The sequence below is a fragment of the Platalea leucorodia genome (assembly GCF_965183815.1).
Source record: "Platalea leucorodia genome assembly, chromosome: 17".
NCBI classification, from domain to species: Eukaryota; Metazoa; Chordata; class Aves; order Pelecaniformes; family Threskiornithidae; genus Platalea; species Platalea leucorodia.
Genome location: NC_138839.1, coordinates 2821191 through 2846142, shown reverse-complemented (window position 1 = coordinate 2846142; position 24952 = coordinate 2821191). Strand labels below are relative to the sequence as shown.

The following is a 24952-nucleotide window of genomic DNA, read 5'->3' as shown; positions in this document are numbered from 1 at the left end:
CAGAGGCCCAGCACTTGCATTCAGAGCATGCACATGGATGAGCGCCTTAAGGAGGTTTCACAGCTTCTCCATGAGGGAATCACATGTGGTCTGCTCAGGATTCATGGCATTTAAAGCAGAATAGCGACGCTTGCTGTGGCCGTTCTCTAGGGAATCTGACCGACAGATGTATCTGTCTCCAGCCCGCTGGAGAGGAGAGCTTGGAGTCTCTTGAGAGCTGCCAGGAGGGAGCAAGGCGGCTCCTCGCTCGCTATCGGCCTGGTGCAGATCACTGCAAGGGTTCTGGCCGTGGGTGACTGCCTGGGCTGTCGGAAGGAACCATGGCCTTTATCTCGGCCGGGGCTGGGGGAAGAGGCCGGGCCGGGCCGCCAGGTCGAGTGGGGAGGAGGGAGGCTCGCCCTCGTCTGGGGTGGATCTTCTGCAGCCTCTGCCCTCCCAGCCCTGCAGCCTGGGGCCGGCTCGCTGCAGCTCCCCGGGGAGGCGTCCGTCGTCCGAGTGCCCTGAGCGGCCCCGCTGGGCGGGACGGGGCTCTCTGGGACGGCGGGGCCGCCCGAAGCGGGGACGGGACGGCCGGCGCCTGGCTCCGCCCGGGAGCCGCCCCGCACGGCCCGGCTCGGCTGCGCTGTGGCGGCTGCGACCGCACCGCAGAGCGGGGGACGGGCCGAGGGCGGGAAGGGAAGCCTCCCCCTCGCAGCCGCCCTTGGCAGCCGGTGGCCCCGGCCCGAGGAAGCCCCCGGCGCTGGGCCTGGAGGCCCGGACCCCGCCGGGGCAGCGGGCTGGGGTGAGGGCGGCCGCTCCCGCCTGCAGGTAACGCGGGGCGGGAGTGCGGGGGGCCGGGCCGGGCCGCCCCTCGTCTCGGCTGGGGCGGCGGCCGCGCGTCGCGGGCTGAGGCCGACGGAGCTGGGACGGAGCTCGGGCTCTGGCCGCGGTGGCCGGAGCCGCCGGGCGTTGCTGGCAGGGGGCCGGTTGCTCCGGCGCAGCGACGGCTCTCCCGCCCGGTGGGCGTCTCTGGCGGGAGCAGGGCTGCCCCTGCCCTCACGCACCTGCGCTGGGTCCAAAGGACTCGGTGGTTCTGTCAGTTTTAGGGGTTTGTAGCCCACGCGTGCTTTGTATTCCTCGTGAAACCACCTCAGAGTAAGAGGATGGAAGTAAGTAGACAGCACGAGTTCTTTGGTAGGTGTTGGATGCTGCAGATCTCCGGTTATTAGAGATACGGTATCCAAAATAACAGACCGTACCTGAGGAGAAGGAGGACTCAAAGAGAATGAAAACAGGAAGAGATGGGGGATGATGTTATTTTCCGAAATGCTTAGCGTAACAGTGACTTCTTTTGGGACTTGCGATTTAACAGTTGGGAAAGCTGGGCATTTCAGGCTCAAGTGAGCTGCTGCGGAAAAGACCCCATAGTGAAAGTTCTGCTGCAGCCATCTCCATGTCAGTTTGCAAAGGATGTTCAGAAACTAGAGGAATATCAAAGTCTGAGCTTTGCAACCTTGCGCCGCGCTTTTGAAAAAGTGTGTGATTTGCATTTGCCATAGCCACAGCACCTAAGGAAGCATCCTTAGGACAGGCAAAGCTCTCTAAGGTGGAGTAATTCACCCAAGACGACTATTCAAACTGCAAAATACGTGTAAAGGGAAAAAAAAAAAAGCTGCTTTAAAAAAAAAAAAAAAATCACCTGCATGTTCCTCTGTTTACCATACTGTTCAAATAACTTGATAACCAAGTTACACGCAGTATTTTGTCAATCTGCTTGCACCACCGTTCGGTTCTGTTTGCTGTGTATCCAGCACAGCAGCAACCTTTGCCTCGTACGAGATGGATGTTAAGTTGCCTCTAGAGCACCTTCTGCCACCGGCGCAGTTTAAATATCGGCAGGAGGTTCCAACAGTTATTGCAACCAAAATGTTGTGGACTGAAGGCGCTGAAGTATTTTCCCTTTGGTTCCAGTTAAGTATTTCTGGGCTTTCCTAAGAATGGACTCATCGATGACACCTGGGCTGTTCTTTCCTGTGTCACAGTAGATGAGGTCAGAATGTTAGGTTAGGATTCAGAAATGTGCTTGTGTCTCATAATGTTTGTTCATAGTTACTTTAAACTCCCAGGGGAAGCTGATGTTTTCTCTGTGAATCATTTCTGGCAGCTATACCTGTCTTTCCCTGGAATAATTATGACCCAGATGGCATCGAGGGAGAGGAGTATTTGCTTCAATGAGTGAAACATTTCCATTTAGGAAGTAAATAATGCTGATCTCTGGCAAGGTTCAGACTGCATAAGCATTGTAATTCATCTCGTAAAGATTTTGAACAGTTCTTTACTCGTTATGCATCACCCCTGCAGATTAGAGGGGAATGCAGAATGCATTTGGTGCCTTCTTGTGTGGAAAATGGAGTATTTGCATTAAGAAGACAGCCTTCAGAGCAGTGAGCGAGGGATTGCATGAAGGTCATTGCCGCACAGACAACTCGGTTAACTAGTACTCAGCATCATGAGTGTACAGTTGAACTACAGTCGCTTCCTAGAGCTGTGGGATGAGTACATGTGCAGCTCCTCTGTGAGTCGTAGGGACCTGCAGAACCAAGGGAAGCTTGATGCCTGTGGCAACAGTAAAAGTCTGTTCCCATCTGGATCCAGCTTAATATGGGCTGCAGATTAGATGGATTTTTGTCCTTGCAACTCAGTACCCGAGATATTGAGAGAGATTGCTGTCTATCGGCAGTTCTGCGACAAGACACCTGATGTTGGGATGTCCTATTGCATCCGTAAGTAAATTCACAAATGACGCGTTTCTCCAGGACTCTTTCTACAAAGTGTCTTCGTGTAGCTTGCGTGTTTCACTGGCAGTTTGAAGAAGGGATCTGTGTAGCATCCGCGTCGGAAAAGTAGTGGGAAGGTACACAGAGAAAGCGTGGGTTTGCCTGTATGTAGGTCACACGTTTCTAGGCCCAAGGCGGTTCTGACCTGAGGTTGGTACTCTGCTGTTTGACTGCTCTGTTAAGCACGTGTCCCGATATACCGTGTGCCAGCCTGCTCTGCTGTTTTCAGGTAGCGAGGGATTTTTTATCCTCCTTTATCCTACAATGACTTAAATTTTATGGGTTTGTGGCACAGCCTGGAATATTCTTTTATGATGAGTGATTTTTGGAACTGGCATTGTCTTCCTTGAAATGCTGAGAGTTCTGAAGCCTGTGGCGTTTCATTCCTTCCTGGGGAGAGGGAAAAGGTCCACTGATATAGCATAAAACTCTTTAAGACTGGGGAGTGGCACTCTATCCTCATCTAAAAAACCCTATGGTATTTGTTGTTTTCCTTCTCTGAGCATGTAATTCCTTTTCCCACTGTTATTACCCTCCCCCAACTTCCCGCCAGTTAGCTTGGATGAAACAGGAGGGGTTGTTGTTGTTTTTAAGGAAAAGCCATGTAGCAATAATTGAACTGCGCTCCCCTTGTACCTCTGTATTGTTGGATGTTTCCATTTGTTTTCTCTGCAGTGGATTTGACTGTCTTGACTGGTCGATAGCAGCCTTTTAAAAAAGCAGTTCTGCCTCTTAGTTAAAGCAATAAAATGTCCGTTTTATTCATTTCTGATACGGAGGAAGAGGGGATCGTACAAATCTCATTAGGCTCTGCAATGCTTTCTAAAATGGATGCTCTTTCTTTTTGATAATTTCTGTTTTCATAAAGACAGTAAACACTGGTGCACCTTAAACTCAGCAATGTTACACCACCTCCACAAAAGAAGTCTAAATGAAAGTGCTGCCCAAGGCATCTTTTAGTGATGATTAGAAGGAAGGATGACATGAAGTTCGCAAGGACATTTGGTTTTGATGCTGCTCTCTTGTGACAGGTGTTTGGATGTCACAGGGATGTGCAGCAGGAAAAGACTGAAGCAAGAGAGGTGCTAAAGCTGAACAGAAATCAGGCTCCTTCTGCATACTTGAAACTTCATTTTGCATCAAATTACTCCTCCATACATTTAAAAGGGGATGTTTGGCTGGAGGAAGAGTTTATTTTTAGGCCTCAGTGGTTTCAGTTGCTTTATTGGTAGACGGTAGTGTTAACAGCACATCACGTGGCACAAAGCTGCTCCTCTTGCCATGTCTGAGTACGCGTCCTATTAGGTCGTTCCTCAGCCTGGTTTGAACTGGCTTTGTGTCATGGCAGTCGGTGAGATTTGCTGTGCTTTTGGAATCCACGCAATTTGGCCCTTGGCATTCTGGTTGTGTTTTTTTTTTTTTTAAATTTTGAGAAAATTTTGGATGTTTTGGATAGCTTGAGAGGAAGAGGGAGACCCAGGGATGCCTAAAGATAAAAGGATGCAACAGTAGATTTTTCCAGAAGTCAAAGCAGCAGCTTGGCCCTAAACATTGAAAGCCACACTCTGCTGTCTGGTTCCTCTGGTAAAGAGGTAAACTAGGCTTTGACAATCTCTTTGATTTAATTCAAAGTTGTGGATGCGCTGCATCCCTGTGGTATTCACCTCATTTACCAATTGTCATGGCAACAGCTGGAAAGGCTACCCTAAGCTTTTACTGATCCCAGCACAAAATCTGCAGTGCTTATTGCAGGTAAGCAATAACCCTTCCTTGTTCCTGCTGTAGCTAGCACTGATAAGTAGCAGCAAAGATTGACATTTCTCTGACACTGGCACTTTTTTCAAAACTGCTATTACTGTTGGAAAACTGTCAACCTCTATTCCAGAATCAAAACCAAAACTAACTTTCTGGGTAAGTGAAACTCAACACTGCGGTATTATGTGGTAAGATGCATATGAAGACTCTTCCTCAAAAATAGACTGGTGTTGACTTTTTGTTGCTAAAATCATGCTGCTGCTGTTTTCCTGGTCATTTCTTTCAACTCTGTTTTCTGTGCTTTTTTGTTTCTGTTGCCATTGTGTTCAGATGCTCCTGAATTTGAAATCAAGGGCTGGTACTGGAGTTTTGTAAAGACTTCTTGCCCAGTTCTCTTCCCTTACACCCAGTGCTCTGGAAAAAGTCTTTTGGATATTATGCAGGTGTTTCTGTGCCTTGGAAGTCTGGCTAGTTTGCGTATCCTTCCCATCTCTGCTAAAGCTGTGAGGATTCCTGTTTTAAATAATGTACAGATTTATCTACTCGGCAGGTCAGGCCTCTTCTGTAGCCAGGTCATTCTGGGGAAGAAAATTACCTTTCTTGCCTTTATTTTTAATTATCTTTTTTTTTAAATGGGGTTGGAGTTAAATTTACCTATGATACTATGAAGAAGAGGAGCTTCCGATTTGCTTGCTAAAGACAACTGTAATGTTTTAAAACACCAGCTGGACTGTAATTAAGGTTTAAGCTAAATGGAAGGTAGTCAGGATGTTCCTCAGTAATATCTCTGTGCACAGAATGTCTTGGGATGGTGTTGACAGCAGGATGGGATAAGTACTTCAAGTTGGGGTTTGAGTTCTTTTCATTTGAGAAGTGGAATCTAGAAAACCTAGTGGCCCTGCTAATTCAGCATGAGTTTGTGTACCAAGGGTACGAGCTGAAACGGCATCCACTCGTCTTGCTGTGAAAGTTATTGCTGTGACGTGTTGAGTGGCATCACTTAATTGTATGTTGTCTTATTAGGTGTGCCGAACATGCTGCTGACCATGCCGAATGTGTTGCTGATGATACTGCCTGTCTCCAAGACCCCTTGCGTGGAAGAATTTTAGGGGTTGCTGTGCAGATCAATGGACGTGGACCCCTATGCCAGCATGCAGGTTGGGATGCGGGTAGTTCGTGGAGTGGACTGGAAGTGGGGCAGCCAGGACAATGGCGAAGGGAACGTTGGGACTGTGGTTGAGATCGGTCGGACAGGCAGCCCAACCACACCAGACAAGACCGTGGTCGTGCAGTGGGATCAAGGCAACAGAACCAATTATCGGACTGGATTCCAAGGGGCTTACGACCTTCTTCTGTATGATAATGCACAAATAGGTAAGTATAGCATGGACAAGAAGCACAAACACTAGCCCTGTAAACCCATCTCCTTTAGTACGTGTAACGCCTGCCTCGTGCTAGCTGGAATGTTGAGCCTTTTGCAACTGCCTGTGGACTGATGCTGAGCAGCAATGTACGCTCAGCCAATTCATGGCAATGAAATTCCTGTTTGCCTCTATGCAAAGGCTTTTATTTCCTCTCTTTTTTTATTTGTGGGTCTAAGTTTTGCTGACTTTGTCATTCTGCTACATTCTGGCATGACTTTTAGGATGCGAGTCCCTTAAGCCAGGAAATGGATGCTTTGTATTACACATATCACTTCGTATTGTATTAGATTATTGCATCATCTTCAGTACATGCACAGTACATGATTTTTCTATTTAAAACATGCTGATGTAGTTCTAAGAGTCTGGTCAGCCTGGTTTCTCTGGATTTTGCGTGGATCTTATCTTCCTTTGCTTTTGTTCTCCTAGGTGTCCGTCACCCTAACATCATCTGTGATTGTTGCAAGAAGCACGGTATACGGGGAATGCGGTGGAAATGCAAAATGTGTTTTGACTATGACTTGTGCACACAGTGTTACATGAACAACAAGCATGATCTGTCTCACTCCTTCGAGCGCTATGAGACAGCACACTCACAACCGTAAGTGGTGCAATAGGGGAAGTCCAGTTAACCATGTTGAGATTTATAGGACGCTATTCTATAGCAGTGGTCTCCAAAATGGGGGGTGTGTGCCCCAGGGGGTGTGCAAGATGATCTATTGAGGTGCAGGAATAAAATAATAGAACTTTAGTAGTATGTGTCTGTATAATTTGTAAAGAAATAAATGTACATATTTCAGGGGGTGCTCAAAATTTTTTTACTGATAGGGTTGCATGATCAAAAAAGTTTGGGAACCACTGTTCTATAGAATAGTATAAGGCTGTATCTGGCACCTTTATGGAGCTGCTTGAAAAAAGACAGCAAACAAATCAGCAGAATTTTTCTGAAAAATTAAATTAAGGTGAAAATTCAAAATGTTTGTCTGCTCTGGTTTTTCTCCCCTCTGCCCCCCCAATTAAATAATTTCTTAGACATGCTTTGCTGTTGTCGGATAACTGAGTGGGCACAGGGAGGCTGACAGGAATCTTGCACTCCCAAATTGTTGATTTCTTCTCAGGGTCTGTACTGTTCGCTGAAGAACACCACCTTCTCATTTACTCTGTACTCTGCCTTTGCACGTTAGCATTATTGGAAGCGACTGCTACACTGATGCCTGTGGAACAGTATCCGTAATTTTATGCTCATTCATGATGTGCCAAAACATGGAGGTCTGTTCTCCTGTCCTGAGGGAGAACTGAAAAATAGTCTCAACAGTAGTTTCATTTGCGCCTCCTAAGGTGGGCATGAAGACAAATTTTGTAATCCTTTTGCCTTTAGGAAATCAGCTCTTGTCTCTGTGGTTGATCTTTTTTTTTTTTCTTCCCCCTCCCCTTGAAAATATCATTGTGCATTGCATCTGTCTGTGGAATGAGAAGTATAATTACTTTGCTAAAGACAGTGGTGTCGAATTTGCAGCTGTCTTTCCTCCCATATGGGAAGCTCTTTCTGGAGTTGATTACCATAGTTCTGCCAGCGTGGCTGAGCCAGAATTCTGAGCACTAGCAAAGGGATAGATGTTGCTGTCCAAAGATGTCCCCTCTGAGCTTTGAGGCTTGTGTTTATCCACCAGATTAGGATGTTTCTTGAGCTTGTGTTAATATGACAAGCCAGGCAGATTCTATTGTGAAACAAGCTTTGTGATTTCATATATATATATATATATATAAATAAAAATATACGTGTATATAAAAATAGACATATATTTTTTTTCTCTCTCTTTCTATGCATATTATAGTTAGCTCCAAGTAGTTACTGAGAGGTTCCTACTTGTGTCTTTTATTTGAGCTCTAGGTATGCTCTGCTGTTAAGGTACATAATCTTCCTCACATTTAAAGAAAAAAGAAAAAAAAAGTAGGCAACAATTACTGTAGGAGGCTGCACTGTTGCAGAGCAGTCCAAATTTTCTGGCCTTTGCATGGGTTCTCCAGGGCGCTGCGCAGTGCCGCGGTCCCTTGGGCAGCAGGCTCTGTTGCCTTTCCTGACCACCCTCATCAGGAACACCCCAGAACGTTGTCATTTATCAAAAGGCAGAGTGCTAGGCCATTTTTCCCCAGGACTCTTATCCTCTGCAGAACTTGTTTCCTTTTCTGAGGAATCTGAATGGTGAAAGATGTAAACAGGGCAATTTTTCCTTTCAAGGCTTGTATCTGACCTGTGTCCAGGCTGCCGTGTGAATTCGGTAGTAAGAGTGCTTGCTGTCAGTGTGAAAAGCGAGCTTGGAAGACTGCCAGTAAACTTGTCCTGTGCGAGTTGTCTGACTTTCACAAAGCGCCGCGGCACCCCTCTGGAACGTCACCGCAGCACTGGAGGGCTCTTCGGAGGCAGATGTCTGCTAGAGCAGAACTTGATGTCTGACGATGCTTGCCTCTTAGTGGCTTTTTGGTTTGTTTGATCTGGCTTTTTCCTAAGCTCCTTGGCTTTTTTCTGCGAGCGTGGTTTGTTCGGTGGTTAGAGATGATGTGATATAAATTAACTTTTTTTGAGTTGATAAAAAGAAGTCTAGACATAGGCCAGAGTCTCTGATACCAAGTCTTTTGTTAAAGTAGCAGTATTCTGATTTTCATTACTATGTGTTAGCGGGAGCAATGATCTTCCTAATAGCAGGTAGCTAATAAAAAAGAAAAAGGGGTGTGTGTGTGACATCAGGGACACAGCGTGAGCCTGTCAGATGTGGCAATGGTTTCTGAGAGCCTCAATAAGGAGGAAAGGAAGAAGCAGCAGTAGTTGTAATTGGATAATACAACATCTTCCCTGCTGTTCCTACGTGGCAGGTATTGAGTGTAGCCATGCTGAGGGATGGAGAGAAATTAGAAATCTTCAATGAAGAAGCTTCCAGTTGTGGAAACCTGCAGTTTTAAAGATGAATGAAAGGTGCATATTGTGATTCTTAGAAGTCACTAAGCTTTTGGAGAAAACAGGCTGTCAGAAATTTTTTTTTGTTTCAGTCATTTGACTGAGTTGGATGGTAGAATACTGTACTATAGCTGCAGTGCATACGTGTTTTATGCAAGAGCTTTCAGACAGGGAGCTGGCAAACTGGCACAATTTTACTCAGAAATGTATTGAGTGCAGGAGCAAGAAGAAGGGGGAGCACATTTGCTTTAATGCAAATGTAATCCTATATTTGTTGGTCTAGTGTTCTGTAGAGTGCTCTGCATTAAGAATGGAATGTTCTGATTAAAAAAAAAAAAAAAAAAAAGTGAAACGAGGGGCAGGGTGGGAGATCACCCTTGAGCAATGCCCCAGAGAGGATTTCTTTGGAATAACTGAGGACTGAGCTGTAAAGACACATTGCCTTAGGCAATGCAGCATCCTTTTCGAAGAACAAAAATTGCATACTTATGACTCACTAGAACTATCGCTTAGATCACTCATCTCAATTTTTTTTGCTTAATGAAATAAAAGAGAAAACCTTTGGCAGTTCCCCAAGGACCAAAAAAAGCCGTGTATTTAAAAAGACATGGTAACTGCTGTGCAGATTTGGGTTTTCTTGAGGTTTTGTTGCTACCTGCTGTTGTTTGAATGGCCACGAAACACAAGATGAGTCTCCTTTAGAGGTCAAGATTCTCTTGCCTCCTTTCTCTGGCATGGAATGGGTATCTTTTGGTTCTTTACAATGAGCCTCAAGCACGTAGTGTGTTGCTTTTAAGACCCAGGCAAAGTGCTGTGATGAGCCCCCTGGAGTGTTAATTAGTCAGAGAGCTTATAAAGGGAGTGGATGGAGAGACAGCCCACCAAATGTGACAGCATCCCATAATCCTGGTTTCGCATAATGAAGGAGGGGCTACTTATACATCGTGTTTGTAGTCCTTGGCTTACCGTCAGTGAGACCAAATGTAGAACCCTGGAATGCAGCTGTATCATAGAATCACAGAATGCTTTGGGATGGAAGGGCCCTTTCCAGGCCATCCAGTCCACCCCCCCTGCATGGGCAGGGACAGCTTCAACCAGATCGGGTTGCTCACAGCCCCATCCAGCCTGGCCTTGAATGTTTCCAAGGACGGGGCATCTACCACCTCTCTGGGCAACCCGTTCCAGTGTTTCACCACCCTCATCGTGAAAAATTTTTTCCTGTGTTCAGTCTAAATCTACCCTCCTTTAGTTTAAAACCATTCCCCCTTGTCCTGTCGCAGCAGGCCTTGCTAAAAAGACTATCCCCATCTTTCTTGTAGGTTGTATTATGGAGCTGTCACCCCAACTGTCTCTTTAACCAAAGATCAAGAGCTAGGACTTCCCAGTCCCTCCCTGGTCTCCACTCTTAGTCTGTTGTGAGAGGGCATCACCACGCATCCAGTCTTGCAACTGCTCCCATTGCTGATCCTTTGACGGAGGACGCTAAGGCCTCTAGCAGGGCAGTTTCAGAGATGGCAGTGTGATGTCCTTGTGCAGCAAATTGCTACCGCTGCTGTTGCCAGACCCACCGCATGGCACCTGTGCAGCTAAACCTAGGCGAGGCCAACACATAACTGTTTGTAGCAGCTCACTAATCCTAGGATTTAAGAGGCCTTAAGCCCAGACAGACACTGTAGAGGGTTCCCAGTCAGTTTTCTAAAGAGGCTTTGAAGATACCCTTACCTGAAGGCTATTTCAGGTCTTAAATGACCTGAGTTTGAACCTCTGGTGGCAGGAAGTACTGCTTTTTTTAATATTTTGCCATTTGAAGTAATCTCTTCCTGACATCTGTCAATCACTGATATTTTTTATTTGTCTTGTTTGGTTTGAATTTTATGGCTGTTTTGGGAGAGGCTCTCCTTCCTTTGAAAGGATGGATGGCTCAGTTTCACTGAAGACCTTTTTTTGCAATCTTGTATCCATTTGCTCAAAATATGCTTAGTAATTGGAAGGTAAATCAATGTCTGTTAGCACGATAGCAAAGCAAAACTCATCAGGTTTATGTTATGGCTGGAATAGTCAGGCACACTCTGGTGAGTTCTGCAAATAATCAAATCTGAGATAATCTTCCTCTTATACAGAATATTAGTATTATTATATTCGAGTGCAAAAGCAGCAATGGCGTTTTGCATGCATCACCTTCTCAGGGATGGTGCCAAGTTGAATTTCAGTAGGGGATGTGGTGCATTTTACCCAGGCTATTTTCTAGACTTCACTCACCAATAAATCACAACCTTAACAAATTTTCAAAAGTCCTTTCTTTTTTTTTTTTTTTCTGGAGAACAGTGGAGTTGGAGGAGCCAGCAAACTACACAGGGAAACCTTCTGTGTAATCAAGCATAAGAAATACAAATATTTTCTCACGTTGTGTTTTATACTGTAGTCAGGACAGAGTTTGCAGTTATTTTCAGCCATAATTCTTAAACCGGCTCTGTCTTGTTTAGTTACCAGTTGGATTTCTAAATGGGATACATTACAAGAACAAGTGCATGCTGTCATTTAGGTATGCGTGTGCCATGCAGACCCATTCAAGGCAGCTTTAATAATCCAGCCTTCCATCTGTGACTGCTTGTACTGTAAGCCTGAATTAGTATAGCAGCTGAGTGACAACTGCTGGGTGTTTGATTGCTAGGCAATAAAGGGGATGCAGGTTTATTTACTGTAGTAACCTCTTCAACGTGTGTTATTTATGCAATGTCAGTTTAAGCTGCTAGACTAAGAAGTTTTGGTGAGTAACATTTTCAATCAAATCTGACTTGTGTGATGATGTTTCTTTCCTAACTTTTTAAAATGCTTGCTAAGTAATAATGAATTTATTAATATGAATTTATTAATTTATTTTGTTAATGAATTAGTATAATTTTACTTTTAAAAAACCCGTGTCTTTAAAAAACTACCCAACTACCTCCTTAAAAAACCATGTGCATTGCAGAATACTGGGGCATATCCCCACACTAGGGCTGCCCTTATTTAGTTTGGAATATTTTGCTTGACTTGTGGAATAGGAATTAAATTTCAGTGACATATTTTATGTTTATCTTTTCTGGAATTACATGATCAAAACTGTAAGCAAGAGAAATCTTCACTAAAACATCCTTAGCCTGTGGTTTGAACTAAGAGCCATGTTTAAGGGATGATAACAAGACATTTCACTTCCTATGCTCACCAGTGCTTCTGTATCGCTCTCAGTACAATATTCTGCCATTAAAGGCTGCGTATAGACATCTCTGAGAGCACAGTTGAGAAAACCTGTCTGCAGTACAGTGTTGAGTCTTAGGTGCACACACACATTTTAACTCACATTTGGTAGCCTTGGTCTGAAATCTTGCTCACTGTGGCTTTCCAAAACTCAGTCTGATGTGAGTTAGCTTTGGAGGTTAAAAAAGACAGCAAGCATTTAGCCCAACACAGACCTTGCGGTCTGAGTTACAAACATACAGCTGGTTTTGTGAAGAACTGTGCCTTGGCAAGGAAGGATAGGATTGACAATGGAAATTCTTGGTAAAGACAGTTCCTGAAATAGGTTTCTGTGATCCTGATCCCTCACTTACTAGCGTCCTTGTCTTAGTCTGGTTCATGCTTGAGCAATCAGCATCCGCCTGCCATCTGTCAGAATTTCCTTCCTTTATCCTTTGCTGGAAGTGCTTCAGTAAAAGCTTTGCTAGGGAGGATTAGAGAATCTAGAATTTCTTGCATCATTGAGGTCGGTTTTACCTGTAGTTTCTGTAAGATCTTTGTGTTGGCTTTTCTTGAGGTAGCCTGTGTAGATCTTTCTGCATCCCAGGAGGAGCGTGGGTTTGTACCCCCTGTGAGCTGAGATTCTAGTTTACAGCTGTGCCTTTCTGAAGAGATTAACACAGTATTTATGGCCTGCTACCTTGCAGGCTGACCATCCCTTCTGCTTTCCAGTCCCGTGCATTGTGCTTATTTCTTCGGCTAAGAATTTTCTGCAGTGGAGAAGTCTCTGTCTTGCAAAATATGTTAGCCGTGCCTGGTATGAAGGGGCTCTGACTTCTGCAGGGCCTCAAATCACTACTGCAAATTAAAAGCAGTCCCTGTTTAAACTTCTCTTAAGTCAGTTGTCTTGGGTCTCAAATCTCTATCTGTGAAGATGATGCTATTTTTCTAGCTGTCTGGAGCATAGCTCTCGGTGATGTGAGAGGCTATGTAAGCACCTCAGTGAAATTTGAGCAGAGGCAGAATATCCACAGGGGGGTGGTTCCCAGCATGCTGAAGCAAGGCATAGCTTCATTCTCTACAGTACATGCTCCCGAGTGTTTTCTGGACTCTATAGTAATTTAATAGCATTGGAATTTGCAGGGCAGAAATAGCTGCAGACTTTGGCTGTCATAATTAAAATTGTTATTAAAGGCAATATTGCAGTGATTAAATTTATCCCTAGCGTATTTTTGCAACACACTAATAACTTTGGTTGTTATCCAGTATTTGGAGCAAAACATGTTGAATTAGATTAAAACCTAAGGCATATTGACTCGGGACATCTGGTTCTCGCATCGTTCTTCAGTGTTGCTGGTCAGCAGCGTGGTTCAAGACAAGGTCAAAATTTTTGTGAGGCCAGGGAAAGAAGGCAGTGACGGTGGGCTGCCGCCAGCGTTTGAGTGGAACGGGAGCTGGAGTTCCTTACACTTCTGTCTTCTTTAAGGAAGCTCAGCTTTCTGAACTGGTCAGCTTTGTTTTCCTGGTCTCTAGCCACAAATTTCACTGGAGGTGACAGGTTAATGTGAGAGCTGTTGAGACGGGAAATGACTGCTGTTCCATGATTATACAAAAAGGGAAATTATGCTAGGAATATAATGAATGGTGGCTATTTTGCTATTTAAACATCTCGCTTAAGCTTAGCTTGGTGCTTTATTTTACTATCACTGAGAATCTTTGCGTTGAAACCCCTCCCTTGTGAGAGCAGGGTTTGGAGGAGAGAAGTGTATTTTTATCACTTTGTCTCAGGGCTTGGCTAAGGCATCTTTGATAAATTGTTAGAAAAGCATTCAGCAAAATACAGTGAAAATAGCATGTTGTAGCTAAGCTGTTTCAGATGTAGTACACAAATCCATGCTGGTTTTTGAAGCCAGTCTATAGTGCATGACACAGTGCAATAAAATGAATGCTGATCAGTGTTTCTTTTTAGCTGAGCTTTTTCCTAGCCTTCTTTTATTATATTTTCTTCCATAACAACTGCCAGCCTTGATGGTGTTTAAAACAGCCAAAATCTCAACCATTCAAAAAACAGTCTTCGTCTTCCTCCTTTTGAGCTATAATCTGGATAATGAACATTCAACAATTATAAGAACATGTGTAAATAATCTCTCCCTCTTTTTAAACACATTAGGTTGTAAAGCACAGGTGGGAGATCTGTTGACAAATTAAGAAAGGTAAAAGACTTAGGCTTTTGATGGATAAGTAAACAGTGAGTTCAAGCATAAGCTTTTTATCCTTCTGAGTCTCCACCTTCTCTCTCTAGGTATTAGATGGAAAATAAATACAGCGTTCTGAGGTCAGCCCTGCCCCGGTAGGCTTCCCCTCCCCTTCCCCTGCGGAACAGCTGCTGAACTTGGTTTTGCTCTGCCTGGTCTGGGAGTTGCCAAGAGCCTGTCAGGAGGAGGCGCGCAATTACGGCTAGGGGTTGCGGCACCTTTGCGGTCACCTAGAAAAGTGGATTGTACCCTGGGTGAGCAACACAGGCAGGTCCGTAAGGACTTTGGTGGCTTGGTATCTCATGAGAAAGCTTTCTGCTAGGGAACAGAGACTAGGAACAGCACACACAAAAACAGCAGAGAAGCTGCTGTAACATTATGGGAATTGGAAGCTGCTTTAACAGGACATCAGACCCCCTGTTTACTATCACGTAGGTATTTTTTTTTCTTTTTTCTTAAGAAGGATCGGTGTGTATGCTGTGATGCAGATTGCAGGGCAGATAGAGAGGTCTGCGTTATCCTGGAGACAGTCTAGCCACAACACTGCTGGTCTAATCTGCTCTGCTTTTCAGCAAGTGAAGGAGGCTGTGCAGCCTGCAGCTTAGGTTATGAAATGTCCTGAACTCCTTATGACTTCGAGCTAGGAGACTGCCTGAGCCGTTCATGCTTTCGTGCAGTGTACGCCCTAGTCATGTCCATAAAGCATTGCCTTAAACTTAACGATGGGATACAAGGCCAGTCTCCCTCTCCCTCTGAAGTGTTATCAGACTTTCTGGAGAAGTTACTAACTTTCTCCTTACTCCTCTCTTCCCTCCCTCCCCCCAGAGGCTCTGTTTTAAAGATATATTTTAATTCTGTGAGACCTATATTAAGTGACTTGGGTATTCTCCTTTGGGAAGCATGTGGATTATAAGTGGCACAGCTGGCCAGGAAAGCTAACGTGCCCTCCTGCTGTGTGTTTAGGACGGCGTGATGATATTTGTAGCAGGGCTTCCCCTGCTCTGTGTAGGCAATGGGGTGAAGTTGCTAAATCCAGATTTTGATGACCTTGGTTTGCAGATGTACCTTATGCTGTAGAATGCTGGTAAATTGTTCACAAAAGTATTACTTTGCATGCGTTCACAGTAATCATACTTGGCCCTCAGCGAGCTGCCTTGCCCTAATATAATCTGTTGTTTGTGCATCTTAGAGAGTGTGTGGGGAATTTTTTCTTCTTTGGAGCTGCTGGATTTTATTTTTGCCCTACACAGCGCTCCCTAAGGCTCCTGAAGTGCTGAAAGAATGATGATTTTTTTGTTGTTGTTGTTTTTTCCTTCGCAGCTAAGCATGCTGTGTGTGAGCGAATGAATGTAACCATTTTGAATCTTTTTGTTTATATATGTTCAACTTCCTGAGTCAGCAAGATGCCATTCTGGTGCCTAACGACATGAGAGAGGCCCCAGCCCAGCCCTGCCGCTTGTGTGCGGATATGTGTTTGTCTGCGCAGACTCTCACTGAAGGGTGCCTGTTCCTCACGCTCGCATAGCAGCCTCTCTTCCCAATTATCTGCATCCCACAGTTGAGAAAAACACAGAACTTTTTTAAAGCTTACCATAGATCTCACAATTTTTGATAATGTTTGAAGATAAACTTGGGCCTTCTTTAGCCCAGTGTAGTATTCACTAGTTGTATTTCTGCTATCAGTGGAACAGTGCCCAGGTATTCTGACCTTCCTGGGGAGACGTGCTTTTAGGATCAAAGACAAAGTTTATTGTTTTTTCTCACTTCTTACATGCTCTTCACAATGCAAGCCATGTTTTTCTGTATGTAAGTGTGGTACACTTGGTCCTCATATGACAGACCTTGGTTGGAACAGAGCTTTATACAGTGTGAATAGTAACAATACATTAATTTGTTTTCTCTTATTTTGTTTTTCCAGAGTCCTAGTGAGTCCTCGACAGAATTTGACTCGCATCACGTTAAAAGGGACTTTCCAGGGGGCTAAAGTAGTCCGTGGCCCTGACTGGGAGTGGGGTAACCAGGACGGTAAGCTTCTTTTGAGATGCTCTGTAAAACACTATTCAATTTTTTTTTCTTTTTTTTTTTTTTCTCCTGTTTGCCAAATTGCTAGTTGAAAATGCATGTGCTGAGCAGTAGCTTCTAGGGGAGCTGTTCAGATGATGCAGGTTGCTGTCCTTTAGAGTATTAAATATTATTTGTTTTCTTATATTTGTTTACAAACATATCTGTGACATAAGCTGTATGCATTCATTCAGGGTGTGAGAGGGAAGTTTTGCTGCTCCTATTTCATAGAGGCAAAAAGTCACGGGAACCATCCTGGAAGATCTTGTATAGAACTATAAATGTACACCATGTTACAAGAAAATAAAGGCCCATCTTTTCCTGAAAAAGCTTCCATTCACATTGGGAAAAAGGTTTGTCTATGTACAGTGCTCCTTTTTCCTTTGAGGTTCTTTGGAATATCCTTGTTTGGACACTTTTAAGAACAGTGAAGAGAAAAGATCTATAAGGAGTGTTTCACATGGAGCATTAATGAAGAACTGTTTGCTCCGGTTGCTGGAGAATGGTTTCTACTTTCTGTATGAATTGTAACTTCAGGCTGAAAATGCAAAGGGACAAAAATGCCTTTTCTAGAGCTACTCTTGGGGTATGATGACTGTGTCTAATTCACCAATACCAAATTCTGTGTAGTTCTGCAGGGTTAAGGAAACTTTACTGTCCGTTTCTATTCCAGAGCCTTGTACGCACTGTAACATTTACAGCTTCTTTTTTCCCTTAATTATTAAGTTGTAAGTCCGAAGGTTTCCAGTGTTGGATCCACCATTTATTGCAGCTCTGGGTTCAGTGGAGGACATGGATACTTGCAAAGTCTGAGAGCAAAAGAAGCTTATGCTCAGTACAGCTTATCCGTCCTTTTGAGATCAGATCAACATTTACATGTCTGAGACTTGTGTTGCTTACAATGATTGTGACCTGAAAGCAGTTAAATGTGCAAGACAAGTGAGAAGAAGCATAAGGCCAGCCACTCAGCTGGTCTCTAATGAGTACCGCCTTGTCTTTGATGGAGCTGCCTCATCCACAGCCTTGTGCTCTTCTGAACTTAGCTTCCTCGTAGCACTAGCACATCAACTCTACTTCCATTTAAGGAGGTAACTTATAAGTAGTGGTAATAAATAACCTTGCAAACTCTGTAATAGGGTCCTGGTAAGTTTATGTATTGATCATGTGGTCTTATGTGTCTGGTAAGGGCAACAGCAGCTAGTTGAGAAATCTGATCAAATGGTCTTGCTTTTCTTTGCATGTGCCTTTTTAGAATTCCGGCTGCCTGAGCCCTTTGCAGAAATTAGCGTTGACTGCAAAATTTGCCAATTGACCAAACTTTTTTCTCTGCTGTGGCCAGGGTGGACCCTGGCAGCTCTTCAGTCACTTCAACCTTTTCATTGAGTACATATTTTTCCTTACTACCATTTCTCAGAGTCCAAACACCGTGGAAGTGGAAGCTAGTGCCCTCCCTAGAGAAAAGCATCTGAACAGGGTGAGGGGGGAGATTACTTTTTGTTGTTGGTGTTCAGTGTGAATCCCTGCCGCAACAGAAACATGTTAAGTTGTTTTGTCACTGGTGCTGTTTCTGTCAGCACTAATTCGAGGCTAGTGGTGCCTACCACGTTTCTTACAGACTGAAAGAGCAGGGAGAGGACAGCAATCTGCTGCAACCTGTCCACGTTAATAATATACTCACAGGAGCACAGTGTTGCTGCAAGATCACTGTTTTCCCATACCTGAACATTGGTACCATCCAGAGGCTCTCCTTTCCCGTGGTCAGTAACTGCATATTGGATGTAACCTCCTTTTCTAAGAGCTGTCATCCGGATTAATTTTGGAGTGGACAGTTGTTCATGGTTACCTGCAGAAAGGAAGATGAAAATTACTGTTAGCTGCCCTATTGCTAGGGTCTGGGTTCTAACCTGGAAGGCTTTTTTAGGCATAGCTCTGCAGGTTACATCACAGAAATGCATTTGGTAACTTAAATTGTATTTTTGTGGATAATATTCATGTGGGTGGATATCTGGAGTGCTGATCAGGTAACTGGCTGCAGTATGAATTGTGTACAGAACTGGGATCTACCTGCCATTTCTAGGGAGAGACTTTAAAGGCAGATAGGATTTTAAAAATATTTTTCTTCCAGTAAAAATCAAGAGATATTGGGACTTTCTAGTTTTCAGACCAGCCCTCTAAAGGTGTGTTCTTGCTATTGATAGAACTGACAATAAAGCCCACTGGTTTGTCTGAATTACGCTTTTTAGATAGATATGCAGTTAGATAAGGAAGTTAACTCCTTTAAGCTGGTAAATTCCAAGACTTTGCAGGCAATTAGAAGCTCACTGTCCACCTGGTGAGACAGACAGATGTTGCTGTCCCCATTTGGGAAAGCACTAGACCAGTGCTGGGACTTGCTGAGGTTCACACAGTGACTTGGCAGCAGAGTGAGGTAGGGAATCTGCAAATTCTGCCTGCCTGTCACTCGGTTCGGTGTTGATAGACTGGCGTCTCTTGGATGAGAGTATGTCCCATGTGCCCAGCCAGATTTATCTTCCCAAAAATACATCCTCCTGTTCTGGACTGTTTCAGTAGTACTCCTCCTTGCTTGGGCAGGTGAAGAGAAGTACCAGAACAAACTTTACTTGATGTTCCTCCACCTGGCCAGTGTAGGGGAGAGATTAAAGGTCTTGGGTGGATTTTACAACGCTGCTCTGTTTTTATCTTGCCACAGTGTGGTGCCGTGACACTGTGCGTTGCCTCGCTAGGCAGTGTTTCTGTACATCAGGAGGAATGGCTGCTTCTACACAGAATTCAGCTTTTCCATATTTGTATTCCAAACCAAATAGCTGCCTGGCTTTCAGTACGTTTCATGTAGAGATTCTCTCCTAGTTGGTCAAACTGAGTTGTCTCATGGTTTAATTTCCCGAATTAAAAAGGTGACTGAGATCTCTTGTGCCTTCTGCAGATGAAGGTGAATCATGCAAGCTGTGAGGAAGTTGTATGAGCCGCCAAATAATTTTTTTTGGTGTGATTTCCTTCTTTCATGTATATGAAGAACACTTGACCGGAGGGCACTGCTTCAGGCAGCAGTATGCTGTCAGTGAAGTAGAAACTGTGTGCTTCTGTTCAATGTGTAAAGCTGGCCTAAGATAGGGTCCCACAGAAATCCTTCCTGGCAGCAACCTCTCTGTCAGAATTTCATCTGCCCCAGCTATTGGCTTTTGGCTCTGTGCCGGCTCCTCTGTGGTGAATAGTTGGAGAACTGACAAGTTTTTTCCTTGTTTTTTACTTAGTTAAGCTAAAAATGTCATTAAATTGTATCTCAGTAAACATCCCAGTGTCAGATGAGTTTCTGTGTATTGGTCTCAGTGAAAATGCAAGCTGGACACTTTTTTCTCCCCTCTTTTTCCATCAGGTGGTGAAGGTAAAACTGGACGCGTGGTTGATATTCGTGGCTGGGATGTAGAGACGGGACGCAGTGTGGCCAGCGTCACGTGGTCTGATGGTACCACGAATGTCTACAGAGTTGGACACAAGGGAAAAGTGGACCTGAAATGTACTGTGGAGGCATCTGGTGGCTTTTACTACAAAGAGCATCTCCCAAAATTAGGTGCGTAGAGACAAGTCTTCTGTTGAGAAATCCTGATTTGTGCTGCCGTTTCCTCACACTAAAGCCGTTTTGCTTGGAAGACAGAAAATCAGCAGGTGGTTTTACAAAGTTCTCACATAATATGTACCATTTTTAAAAAGTGGTCTTTGTGTGAACATATTGCTTTATTTCAGAGTGGTGGTCCAACTGGTGTTCACTGTGCTTTTAGAGAGCAAATACTATTGTTCTGGTGGACCCAAAAGTGTATTGAAGGGGAATGTGACAAAATGGAGATTTCTAAGAATGGAGATGCCAAATACTTGCCCAGCAGGGAGATTAGAAAAAGTTATGGAAAAAGGTGATGTCTGTATTGGCAACTTGCTGCAATCCACCTTTCATCTTAACTCTGATGAAACCAAGGAAACTACTTGTGTTTTTGGACTTCCAGCATTTTTTACTAAGGTGTAATTTAGTTGTATTTTTTTTTAATGAGGTGCAAGAGCTATCTTTTGCTCCCCTGAGAGAAAACAGAGAGGTCTGTTCTTGAGTTTGCAGCAGCAGAATCAGGTCTTTCTCATTCTTTTCTCTCTCTGAGCAACTTGGCAAGAGCATGAGGGAAAGAAAGGGTTCGATGGGGAGCTTATTTCCAGGGCTATGGCATCTCGCTACACATCCTCTTGATGTCTCTACATAGTGCTGCCCCGTAGAGTGTGTAGGGTATATGCCACAACAGAAAAAGCGTTTTACACCATTCTACCCCAATTAACCCCTATGTTAATTTGCAACCCTTGTTACAAAGCCAAATGAAACACAAAGCATTTTATTGCGTCCTGCATGTACGTGGGTGGTGTCGTTCTTCTCTTTAGGAAAACCAGCTGAACTGCAGAGGAAAGAAAGCACGGACAGGCATCCATTCCAGCATGGGGACAAAGTGAAATGCCTGCTGGACATTGACATCTTGCGGGAGATGCAGGAGGGCCATGGTGGCTGGAATCCTAAAATGGCTGAGGTATGCTTCTGCTTGCTCCTGTTCTCTCGGTAATGTATCAGTCACTATCTCAGACTACATAAGTAGGCACTGGCTAGGAAGTTACCAGAACATCTTTGTGTGGTGTGTTATCTTCTGTATTTATATTGCGTTGACTGAATCACAAATACAAATTCTTTAGTGATGGGACACTGGAGTCAGATTTATTTTTAGGCTCGGATAAATCTGTGTTGTATGAGAATTGCCTTGTGGAGCCCTGCATAATTTCTGCGAGTCTATGATGAGTCAAAAGAGTTGCTCAAAAGTCTTGGAAGCCAGTGCAAGAAACTAATGGCTGTTTTGTTTGTTTTTAAATGAGCCGTGGATCTTTTCTTTGGAGTTCTGGATCCATTCCCTGTTTGGCTTCTTTTGTACTGTGCATTACTACTAATGAAAGTTATGTGTTTTGTCAACAGTGGGCTCTATACCTGGCTAGGGCTAAAATTTCTCAGCCCATATGATGTTCTTGGAACTTAGCCTGTTGTCTTGTCTTTAGTTTGAAGAGCTATCAGTCTGTTGTCACCTGTTGTCTAAAAAAAGCCTCAGATAGTAGAGGAAGTAAAGATAGAAATGACACCTACTACTCCAGTATAGCATCTCAGGGGGCCATCGTGGAATTGAGTCTCCGGGGGTTGTGAACATTCAGTGTGGGCTTACATTCAGATGAAATGGTAACAGCTAAATGAATAAATTTGCCATTTAAATTAAAAGGGCTGTGCTTTTTTCTTTCTCCTTAAGTCAACTTTCTTGGCTTTTAATAGTCTGCAGATATTGCCCAAAATAACTTAAATTACCTTCACATATTGAAGAAGGCAGTACTGCTGTTGTGCAGTAGATTTACTGCAAGACAAAATCACATTTTGATACTCACCATTACAGTAATAAGACCTGTCTCTGAGCCTGTATTAGTAACTTCTAGAAAAGTAGCTTTTTGGAGAGGAAGGGTATAGCCACAAGTGACCCAAATGCCTGCCACACTTGAGTCTGTAAACTGAATAACCTGCAGGTCTGATTCAGAGACAGCTGTATGAAGCCTTGGTATATGAAGGAGCGCTATACAATTATAAAGATACGTTATATATGTATCCTAACCCAACCTGTCCTATAGGTGAGCGATCTTTTTGAAATCGGACTTTAAAATGTCAAGACAAACAGTGTCATTTCAGTTTCAATGTGGAAATCCATTAACTGATCATTGGTCTCTTTTTTTAGCCTGACAGGCAGGGACTTAGCGTCTTTGGCATGAACTTTAAGGCGACTGTCAGTGGAGCCATGAATTTTTTATTCCAACTAAGACCTTCATCCCCAAAGCTATAGTTTTTGAATGTCGCTGTGTAGCTAACATAGTCTGCTAGGTTGTTAAACCTCCGCACTTCTGAATTCCTGTTGTTGGTGAATGCAGGTGTAGAGAGGGATATTAAAGAGAGAAACAGTAACTTCCTGTCATCCCAGAAATCAGTACTTTTTGTCTCCTTCAAAACTATCAGCTGCTCAGGACCTGCCAGAATCAACAGATACAGAATACTGCACTACACAACTATACCTTGTTTTGTGTAGTCTCCTCTGCCGTGCCCCCTTTTTTGCTCTCAGAGCATGCCTTGCTGGTATTATACTGCAGAACAATGTTGTAGTCTCTGCCCACCTTTGTCATTTGGAAAGAGGAGGCCAATTTGTGCTGCATTTTCAAGGATTTTCACACTTTGTATTCCTATTGCCCTCTTCCCCCAATATGCTGCCACTTTAGAGGAGCTTCTTAAGGAGCCTTTCCCTCCTTTTGCAGAAAAACAATGACTGCATCTCATTTAAAGCAGGTTTGGGAGCACTGTTAGTCTGTGAATTGGAAATGGTGGGTAATTTAGCCATCTATGCCTTGGATGTCTGCTTTCCCCACTATTAAGCAATGTGATTTATTTAGGGGGTTTCCTCTACTTTTTTTTTCCCCCTATCAAAAGTTCATTGGCCAGACAGGGACCGTGCACAGAATCACGGACAGAGGGGACGTGAGGGTCCAGTTCAACAGTGAAACCCGCTGGACTTTCCATCCTGGAGCTCTGACTAAGGTAGGTGCTGATAGGTGAGCTTGGCCAGAACTAGAAGTGCTGCAGGGAACAGCTGTCAATTTAGCCTGCTGTGTTAGGACACAGTGTGTCTCAGGCAAGTGCCAAAGAAATATACTGCTATTTTAAAAGCAGTAGTTCTAGGCAGAATTTCCTGCAAGCCATCAGAGCTAAGACAGATGGTTGCAGACAGTGGGAGCTGGGCTACTAGGCTGTCCAGTTTTATGAACCTTTGCGTTTTGAATGTTGTAAGTTCTTAGGGTAAATTCCATTTTTTAATTTTCAGCTTCTTTGATAAGAGTGGTAACAGTAGATCTACAGTAGCTCATCCTTCCGCAGCTACCTTTCATCTGTGATGAACCTTCTTCCACATCATGTCCATTTGATTTTGCTTTCTTTCTTGTTCTTGTGTCTTCATGTTATTCTCCTTTTTGCATCTTTCTTTGTCTCGCTTCTCTCTGATTCTTCTGGATGACCCGAGTCTTTAATCCAGCTCTTCTAATTTTGTGTCTGCATTTCTAAAGCTCATAGCTCTGACCTTCCCCAGAGGTTTGAGGACTTGAAATGTGGATGATTAGAAACAGGGCTAATAGGTATACAAGGAGCTGCTGGAAGACTACAAAATTCTGAAAGACCTGAATAAGGTCACAATGCTAAAAACTCCAGTACAAATGGAAAATGCAGTGTCAGACTGTTTTGGCAGAATTAGTCTGCTTTGAAAAGTGTGTTTTGACAATGCTTCCTTCTTAGCTCAGTGAGCAGAGGGAGCATCTGGCAAATTACCAGTACAGGTAGACTCTGGTTTCCCTTTTCTGTTTTGAATAACAAACAGTTTAACTTCCTTATTAAAGTGACTTAAAATCTCCAGTGCGAAGTCAAGTATAGTGAGGAGATGGACCAAGGGACGTTCCATGTGTACTTTATACTGGTATTAATTATAAATGGTTTGAAGAAGAAAGAAAAGAAGAAAAATGTTCTGTCCCAAATTGTTTCCCTGCTTAAATGTGCATTTGGCTTAAAACAGAAATACCCCAGCCCTTGGACTATGTTTATTTTGCAGTGCAGTGATTTCATGCAGATTTCTTGGTAGTTGTGCTTATGTTTTGTAATGCCTTGTTTTTTGAGTCAATGGGCTTCTTGTTTGGTTGGGTTTTCTGAGGGTGGGAGTGGGGTGGAGGGGCTGATCGCTATTTTTTTTTTTTTTTTTTTTTTCCTGGCTTCGTCCCCCAAAAGCTTATGACTTTCTTTTTCTTGTAGCTCAACACCTTTTGGGTTGGTGATGTTGTCCGGGTGATAGATGATATGGAAACAGTGAAGCGATTCCAACCTGGTCATGGGGAGTGGACAGATGAAATGGCACCTGTGAGTGCGCGCCAGTTCCAGGACAGTCCAGTAACTTCCTGAGTTTTCCCAAGCAATTAGTAATAGTGACTGGGCTTGCATTGCCCTCCAGTATTCCTGCTGCTCAGTGAGTGCACAGACCTTTCTGGGACTGCTGAGGCCTTGCAAAATAAATGCTGCCTAGTGCTATTGGCTATCGGTAATACAATCCTATTGCAGCACCAGAGCAAAGTGGATAGATGGGGAATCTGAAAAAAAGATTTGGCTGCCAGTAAGTCGGATAAGAGGTTTCACCAACCAAAGTAAACAAGTCCTCTCATGCCCTCCATAATTCTCTGGAACGAGGCAGGAAAGTGTCCGAGTGGAAAAACGGTCTGATCAGACCAGTATGCCTAAAAAGCAGAATACAGGTGTCCTCTAGGAGCAATTAAACGCACAGAGGAAACCTTTCCTAGTCCCAATTTTATCAGTTCTCTCAGGGT

General features: G+C 43.9%; 1 protein-coding gene across 1 annotated transcript in view; it reads left to right on the top strand.

The window, feature by feature from the left end:
* The window catches only part of LOC309598328 (E3 ubiquitin-protein ligase MIB2-like), a 79562-nt gene that overhangs the window by 11368 nt on the left and 43242 nt on the right, over positions 1–24952 (top strand). The window contains 7 exon segments of the mRNA XM_082328786.1: positions 5595–5945; positions 6422–6593; positions 16335–16441; positions 19872–20066; positions 20912–21054; positions 23025–23132; positions 24387–24491. Of these exon segments, the coding sequence (XP_082184912.1) occupies positions 5699–5945; positions 6422–6593; positions 16335–16441; positions 19872–20066; positions 20912–21054; positions 23025–23132; positions 24387–24491 (1077 nt within the window). The 5' untranslated portion in view covers positions 5595–5698.